General features: G+C 39.9%; 2 protein-coding genes across 2 annotated transcripts in view; one reads left to right on the top strand and one right to left on the bottom strand.

Moving 5' to 3' along the window:
- The window catches only part of BUD23 (BUD23 rRNA methyltransferase and ribosome maturation factor), a 566,502-nt gene extending 559,798 nt beyond the window's left edge, over window positions 1-6,704 (bottom strand). The window contains exon 1 of the mRNA XM_044054140.1: window positions 6,474-6,704. Coding sequence (XP_043910075.1) covers window positions 6,474-6,521 — 48 coding nt within the window. The 5' untranslated portion in view covers window positions 6,522-6,704. The remainder of the gene's footprint in view (window positions 1-6,473) is intronic.
- Window positions 6,705-6,789: 85 nt separating this feature from the next.
- On the top strand, window positions 6,790-8,392 carry DNAJC30 (DnaJ heat shock protein family (Hsp40) member C30). Its single transcript, XM_044054139.1, has one exon. The coding sequence runs from the start codon at window positions 6,931-6,933 to the stop codon at window positions 8,137-8,139; it is 1,209 nt and encodes a 402-aa protein (XP_043910074.1). The 5' UTR covers window positions 6,790-6,930; the 3' UTR covers window positions 8,140-8,392.
- Window positions 8,393-8,895: the final 503 nt, after the last annotated feature.

The following is an 8,895-nucleotide window of genomic DNA, read 5'->3' as shown; positions in this document are numbered from 1 at the left end:
TTTTAGTGAGCCTCTCAACTTATATGTACTGTGAAAGCAGATTACTGCCTCTGTGCTGCTCTTAGTAGTGGATGTCCCATTTATTGTACACCGGCACAAGTACGGTTATTCTACAGTAGTCTATGGTACAACTCTCTCTCCACACTAAGTACCCTTAAAAGTTATTTCCCCCCTGTCTCACTCAACGTCTTTATCATACAGTGGTTATAAAAAGTGTACACTCCCCTGTTAAAATGCCAGGTTTTTGTGATATAAAAATTGAGACCACAATAAATCATTACACAACTTTTCCCACCTTTAATATGACCTATAACCTGTACAATTTAATTGAAAAACAAACAAATATGTTAAGGAAAAAAATTTAAAAAATAAAAAGCATACAATAAGCTGGTTGCGTGTATACACCCTTAAACTAATACTTGAACCACCTTTTGATTTAATTACAGCATTCAGTCTTCTTGGGTACACACTGGTCATCAATTAAATACTTTGATTAACCTCAAATAAAGTTCAGCTGTCCTAGTAGGATTTTCCTGATATTTACTCAGTTACCTGCTACAGCAAACGCCGTGGTTCGCACAAAGCATCAAAGTTATCTCATTGTTGAAGGGCATCAGTCAGGAGAACGGTACAAAAAAATTTCCACAGTATTGGAGATATCATAGAACACAGTGAAGACAGTCATCAAAAAGTGGAGAAAATATGAGACAACAGTGACACTGCAAAGAACTGAACGCCCCTCCAAAACTGAGGAAAAGACGAGATGAAAACTGATCAGGGAGGCTGCCAAGATACCTACAGCAACACTGAAGGAGCTGCAGGAAGTTCTGGCAAGTACTGGTTGTGTACTACATGTGACAACCATCTCCCGTATTCTCCATATGTCTGGCCTATAGGGTACTGTTGCAAGACGGAAGCCTTTTCTTACACAGAAAAAACATCCAGGCCCAGCTAAAGTTTGCAAAATAATACATCAAGTCTCCTAAAAGCAAGTGGGAAAATGTGTTATGGTCTGATGAGACCAAGATTGAACATTTTGCCCACAATTCCAAAAGGTACAGTTGGCTCAAAAATAACACTTCACATCACCAAAGGAACACCATTCCCACAGTGAAGCATGGAGGTGGCATTATTATGCTTTGGGGTTGCTTTTCTTCAGCTGGAACTGGAGGTTTACTCAAGGTGGAGGGAATTATGAACAGTTCTAAATACCAATCACTTTTGGCTCAAAACCTTCAGGCATCTGCTAGAAAGCTGAAGATGAAGAGAAGATCTAAATCCAATAGAAAATCTGTGGGGTGACCTGAACAGGGCTGTGCATAAGAGATGCCCTTGCATTCTGACAGATTTGGAGTGCTTTTGCAAGGAAGGGTGGGCAAATATTGCCAAGTCAAGATTTGCCATGCTGATAGACTCCTACCCAAGAAGACTGAATGCTGCAATTAAAACTAATACTTTGTTGAAGCACCTTTTGATTAAGGGTGTGCACACTTATGCAACCAGCTTATTGTACGTTTCTTATTTTTTATATTTTTCCCCCAACATATTTGTTTGTTTTTCAATTGAATTTTACAGATTATAGGTCACATTAAAAGTGGGAAAAGTTCCGACATGATTTATTGTGGTCTCATGTTTTCATATCACAAAAACCTGGCATTTTAACAGGGGTGTGTACACTTTTTATATCCACTGTATCTGCTGTGACCTTCTCTAAACCTGCTGCTTTCCATGGTGGGCTACGTTTCTTCTCTCATTATAGGCCATTTCTTGGGCAGTACTTTTTCTCTGCAGTTTACTTCTTTCAGAAGCTGCTGGAAATATTCTTTCCATCTGTCTTTGATGTCCTGTGGACTAAGTGAGCAGACTGATGCTGGCTTCGCTTTATAAAGGGTATGTGACTGCCTTTATTTTTCTGTGTCTGTGTTTGCCTTGCAACCTGATGTAGTTTCTTTCAGCCACCTGAAAAGTCCCTTTTCAGAAGATGTTACAGTGCCTCCAATGCCCTTTTCTTAGACACTGCAACTCCTTTCTTAGCTTCTTTGTTAGACAAGCAGTAATCCGATGGTGTTTTCTATCTCCCACTTTTTCCTTCTTTGTTTTGCAGACTTCCTGAACTGATGCATTCCACTGCCCATTTTCCTTAAGTAGCTTATTTATATAACTGGTTTGGCCACATATCAGTTCATGACTCCTCACACATGCTGGTTTGAGGTGCTGCCACTCTTCTTCACCTACATCTATTTCCTCCTCTACTTGGTGGAGCCCTGAGTATATCCTTTAACTGTTGTTAACTTCTTTACTGTCAAGTTCCAGGTCTAGAATCTGGTCTCTGTTGACCTTAGAGCCCTCTGTCAAGGCTGCCTGCATCTTAGTGTGGCAACCTGGGTTTATGCTGTGGGCTGACTGTTTTGGTGGGGGTGGCTTTGAAATCATTGATTACACCCTTGTAAGCTTTCCTTACTAGGGGAAGTCTACCCAATTTGGATATTGGCTACTCTTGGATGTGAACTTGTTAAGGTATCTGTTTCTGAAACATGTGTTGGCTTTCTGTAATGCCATTTGCCAGAGTTCTCACCCATGTGGAGCCAGGCAATCTTCTTCTCCTGTTTGGTCTGTTCCAATATGTGCAGTCAAGTCAGCCATTATCAACACCAATTCAACTGCTGTCTGAATTAACTTCTTTCATCAGTATCACAACCCTGCTGTGGGTCATAGGCTGAGGTCATGAATACTGGCCTGTCATTACACTGGAAACTGACTGCCATGAGTCAGTCACAAACTGTGCTTATGTCGCCCACTGGCTTAGGATGACTTTCTCTCCCCAACATTACAACACCATTTCTGTCCTAACTTTCTTCCGAGTACTAGACTATGTTTCCCAAGGAAAGCAGCTTGTCTGCACTGCACTTCCATCTTGTCTTCTGGATAGATCGGATGTCCAGCCTCCTCCTTACCATCATGCCATCCACTTCCAAGCTGCATCCTGTGAGCAAACCAACATTGTGTAGCAATTCAGTTCACGTTTGGCAGGTTCATTTATGTCCAGCTTTCACTCTACAGAGCTATCCAAGGTAACCAACACTGGATGCCAGCTGGCCAATAGCTATTTGAACCCATGGTTCAGACCTTCATGGCAGGCACACAGCCAGTAAGGGTCACATACACATTTTGTGGAGTGGACTCAAAGCTTAGCTTAATATAAACTACATTTTACACTTGACCGTGTTAGTCCATCTGAACTGATAGGCCTTTTTCAGCGGAGACCAGGGGAAAGAAACGCTCCACAAATTTACATGGAAATCAAAACAATACCATTTGTAAGTTCCATTTTTTTTTTAACTTCAACAAATTTACATTAAAAAAAAAAAGGATTAGTATTTGTAAGTTAGAAGCAGTAGAACACTGAGATTATAGAGTTTATAGTAGGCATTACACTTATGTGCAGGAAACAGTATACAGGTTTATCATACAGTATACGGAGTTAAAAAAAAAAAAAATCAGTCAAGGTGGTGACTGTTAGAGAAGAGGCCGTATAAAAGTACAGAATATTTAGTGAGTACATAAAACCACCTAACACTAAACGGGAATTACACTAGCAACAGGCAGAGAAGTAAAATTACAATCAGTGAGGGACAGTTTATGGAGGATATTTTTGATAGTGGAATAAAAGTAAAAGGAGTAAGCAGCAACACATTCTTATCTTTGTTCCCATCCAGAAAAACAAAAAAACACGAAGACTGGTAATCTCTAAACGTAGGCAATTTCTTGAAAATATATACTGAACAGAGAAGTAGTAGAAAATGGGAGGTGAACAGTAGACACGCGAGATATGGTAATACCACTTGGCCCCAACAGTACTTGTCCGATTGTCAGAGTTTAGGGATCCTGCAGTTGTTACACTGGAATTAATGGTCCTACAGTGGTACTGCAGAAGAAAGGGGTTCCAAGTGGTGCTTCATGCATTGTCAGATATGCATTACAGTTGATTAGAATGCCTGAACACACAGCAGTGGCTCCACTTTTTCACACATGTCCCTGATAGGTCAGACATATCTATGTATTAATTTTCTAGAAGATGATTCTCTCACTAAGTGCACATAACATCTGGATTACATAATAATGTTTTAAACTCTACCAGGAAGCCATAATGATACTGCTATGCGATCTGTTGCAGGAAGTGGAATATTCAATTTACTGTACTGTAGTACGAGTCACAGTTGTATAAAATGCCACAATATGCTGTGAACAAGAGTCATTATCACCAATTATATGTGCCTTCCATTTGGTGAAATGCCTTTATGTGACTTGCAAAAGCAGTCTGTATGGTACACATTTAAGGAAACGAGTAATCGATAGTCAGATGGTACAGAGGATTAGAGATTGCACAAGTATGGATGTAAATGTTTTGAGCTACTGTCTGGTGTCCAGTCCATGTTTAGATGCAAGAGTTTTGTGACACAAGCACCATGTGAATATTGAGTGTCTTCAGTTTAAAAACTGCTTCTAGCTTCTTGAAGAAATGTGTGAAATTTTGGATATCAGTGAATACTGAAACTATTACAGCTACACCGCCTCCTTTCTTGTTTAGCCGGTCTACTCTTAGTATGCCATAACATGTAGGGAGTATTTGCTCACTGATAATGTGAGGTTTTAGCCAGGTTTCTGTCAGGATGACTATATCTGTGGAGTGCAAGTCTATGGTGGCATGGAGTTCATGGACTTTGTTGGATATACTTCTAATATGTAGTCTTAGTAGAAGGAAGTCACTTGGCTTTATATTGGCTGTAATATGGGAGAAGTTGTGGTTTCTAGTCTGATGAGGATTGGGGTTGTAGATGGTAGGGCCAGGGTTGGGGTGGATATCTCCACTTAGGGCTAGTTTAGATATGCATGAGGTTATTAGTTCTCTGTTTTTGAATGTGTTTGTTTATAAGGGAAACTTTATGATTGTGCTCTTTGGGTAACAGGTATGGTGGGAGAGTTGTAGAGATGCTTTATGTTTGAGTAATATAGTTGGTAGAATATGTGGGGGGTGCATAGGGATGTTTCTTGAGTTGGTGGGAGGGGAGCTGAGTGAGGTGAGACATGAGTGGTGGTGTGAGTAGTAGTACTGTGGTAGTGGTTGAGTGGGGGAATGATGGAGCTTTGGTAGGATGCAAGATATGCAAAGAGTGCATGCCGTGAGCATAGGTAAGGTATGCTTGCACATGTTAGCTGAGGTGGTGTGATAGTAGTGGGATGATGGTGGAGGTAGTGTTGGGTTAGTGCTGTGGTTGGCTACTGAAAAGATGGGAGGGGTTTGTGAGTATAATAAAGGTGGGACCACTGGGCGGGGGGCAGGGTGGGGAATGTAGCGGGTAGAGACCCTGTTAGTTGCTCTTATGAGGGAGCGAGACCCTGTTAGTTGCTCTTATGAGGGAGCTGGTAACAGAGTTAACTGATAAATGAACATATGATAGTGACAAGGGTGGTTGTAGTTATAAAAATGGTGCCTGGCACAGGTAATATTTACTAACTTTGGGATTACAACAGGGAAGGGGGAGGGGAGAACAAGGGTGTGAGCAGCAGTTCTTTGTACTGCTGCTAATGAAAGACAAGTTTGTGTTTAAGAAACAATCACAATTGACCAAGGCCTGCTCTGAAACTAAGTTATTTCTTAACCATTACTCAGGTGTTACTCATTAAATAACAATATACGTTTCAGGTTCAGACTTCACAGCATTCAAAATAATATGATGTTGCAAAATGTGTTACCTTATCAGCTTTCTAAGTTTATAAGTGCAAGGTTTTAAATCTGTTCCCGTTTTGGAGCCTTGCTTCCCCATTATTCGTGGTTTTGTCCAGATTTCTTGAACTAAAAGGTTGAGAGATAAGATACTCTCCTTTGCTCCTGCATGCTTTTCTAGCCTGTTCAATAATCATTTGTGTTCCACCATCCATCCCACTTAACCGAGGGAGAGTAAGCAGCGGTACAGCCACATCTCTCAACGTCTTACCACAAAAAATTAGACCAAGCCGAAAATAATGGGGGACGGACAAAGCTCCCAAAATACGGACAACTTTAAAATATTGCTCTTATACACTCAGAAAGTTGCTAGAATAAAATAATTATGTTACCATGCATTTTTCTAAAGGAAAGTCCGAAACTCAAATGTCTGTCATTATTTAGTGACTTCAATCCTCACTGATTTACTACAAAAATCCAGAAAAAAAAACACAAATTGGTACTTTCCGTTAACAGACCAAAAATATGAAGCAAAAAATCTGGAAAGTTTAAAGGTATGGGTACAACTCCTTAACATTTGCTGCGAGAGTCGCAAATAAGTGGTCTGTTTACAAAAACTACACCATGTTGCATTTTTTCACTTATTTCTCCTTGGATATTCATTCACCATCTGTAGCTCGAAAAATATCCCCCTTTTCTTGCTGTGCCAATGCACTTCAAACCTATAATCCGAAAGTTGTTTGCTTACCAGTTCAGGCGGAGCCAAATGCTCTGGTCTCCGATTGCTAGATGCCATCCCTGCGTCCTTCTTAAATCACTCAAACACGTGCTTCAATAACAACGTAAATTCTGCCCTAAACACACATACGTCTTTAGTCTGCGACGGAGCAAGAGTTCAAACTGTTACGTTATACTGACAACGAATTTAATTCAGAATTGTGTATTTACTGTCTCAAGTCATTCATGAGGTTACCCTTCTTTTAATTATACGTCGAGGCGAAGTGTCTTAAATTCGGTAGGCGTGCCTAACGTCATGACTGACGTTCAAAAAAAAAATTTCTTGGTTGGCTTGGCTATGTGCTACTCGTTCGTAAGTGGCATGGATTTTGTTTTAGTTGCTGCTAAATGGTCAGTTGTTTTTACTATTCCCGCCTCTTTGGTTTCGGTTTGCTTTGCTCTGTCCAGATATGTATAGGTAACCGGTAATGAAAGTAATGGCGGAGGTCATCAGATGTTTTGTGAAGGGAACTATTTTGAACAGATTACAAGTTGCTATATGCCAGTTTGTGGCAGCCTGGACTGGACGGAGTCTGGGTGTTGCAGTCGTGAGGCCAGTGTTTGATTATTCGTGGCGATCTGTGACTCAGCCGGTTTTGTCCAGGGCAGAAATTACAGATTTTGAAATGCAATGTCACACCATCAGTTTCCAGAAACTAATCTATGAAAGACTTTTATTTTTGACAGAATACTCCCCATGGAAGCCAGTTATTACTCTGACACCAAACACATCCAGAGATCGTAATCATTTTGTGCCGTTGCTTGTCCTCAGAGAAGCTGGTGTCGGATTTTTCTGTTGTATGTTGACGAACTGTACTACTCCGAGTCCAGCTTGCAGTACGACTTGTACAAGGGAACAGCATCACCTGTTTAATGGGCATAAGTGTGCCAGTGTTCATACTGGGACTGGGCTCCTTCCTTACTCAAGGTTCTATTATGGTGTACATCCTAAGGTATTTGGTAATAACTCTATGAGAATCTGTAGAAGTTTGCCTTTTGGAGTGAATCAGGGCTTCACAGGCATTTTCAGCAAACATGCTAGAAAGTTTATTTTTGTGTGCAGAACATATTCAGGAAACAGCGGTAAGACCTTTCACCAAGCTTTTTTTCGTAGTAAGACAGCCTACTATGATATATTAGAAATAAGCCCAGGTGCCACCCAGGCACAGATTAAAACAGCATACTACAAGCAGTCCTTTATCTATCATCCTGACAAAAATGCAGGCAGTGAGGAAGCAGCTGTGAAGTTTACACAAATAAATGAGGCATATACAGTTTTAGGAAGTATTTCACTACGCAAAAAGTATGATAAGGGCATTCTAAGTAGCTCTGACTTGCAGACTGCTGGGAAACCATCAGGAAAAGCAGACGTCTCTGTGCCACAAAAAAAGTCCACAAGAGTTGCTACAAGGTTTTCCTCTGGCAAGCCAATTTTTGACTTTGACCAGTTTTACAAATCACATTATGGTGAGCAACTGGAGAGAGAACGTGTATTGCGCTGGAAGAGGGAGCAGCGCCAGAAAAAACAACAAAATTTAGAAGAGCAATGGGAGCAAAGTAAATTAATGGAGATTGCATTAGCCTTTCTTTTTATTTCAGCTGTGGCTCTGATATTCAGCTTGGGTGATAAAAAGTAAATGTTAGTACCTTATGTATGGTTGGGGCATTTATTTGTATGCTGATCTGTAGTAAAGACCTAATATTTCAATTATGTTTGCCAAGAAATTGACATCAACAGTTACAGAAGTGTCTGTCAGATTTGTTTACCATTTGAAATTTACCATGTGCCCATACTGCAAAAAAAAACTTGTCTTTTCTTCACTCAGATTACATAGTGTACTTTCACAATTTGTATACATAATAATAAAAAATCCTGTTCACACTGTTAAACGACTAGAACCGTTCATATTGATTGAAGCAGATGGGGAAAACTTGGTAAGGCTGCTGCATTGCCTAAAGTGGACTATCATTAGTATTTGAACATTCAAAGATATGTGCCTTGTGGCAGAGCTCCTGTCAAGTAGGTCTTTCAGCATGTATTGCATGTATTTACTTGAAAAAAAAAATGTCCTGAAGCTGCATTTTTACTTAAGTATCAGTTATAGTTAAACTGGTCTCGCACTCATTTTCATACTTATTTCTGACACTCATTTTCAGTATCTTTCATATGTAGTTCTCTTCAGAAACTCCTTAATTTATTTATTTTTATTAACCGTAGTAGAGCGCTTATCACATCTGAACTGCAGACTCCGCTCATGTTACATACATATTAACAACAGTAAAACAAGATAAAAAGTATGACTAAATATTACAGTATAGTAAGTGACAGAACATAAATAGATGTAAAAATATACACATATTTACAACAAGGTTTAAAAGGAAGTGGGATTGAG

This window comes from Protopterus annectens, chromosome 13.part0 (genome assembly GCF_019279795.1).
Source record: "Protopterus annectens isolate FY-2018-M chromosome 13.part0, PAN1.0, whole genome shotgun sequence".
Taxonomy (NCBI): domain Eukaryota; kingdom Metazoa; phylum Chordata; order Ceratodontiformes; family Protopteridae; genus Protopterus; species Protopterus annectens.
The sequence above is the reverse complement of the archived record's forward strand: the minus strand, read 5'-3'. Positions and strand labels throughout refer to the sequence as shown.

What these genes read in the sequence shown, in the direction of transcription:
- DNAJC30 (XM_044054139.1), top strand. Translation starts at nt 6,931, where the DNA reads ATGAAAGTAATGGCGGAGGTCATCAGATGTTTTGTGAAGGGAACTATT.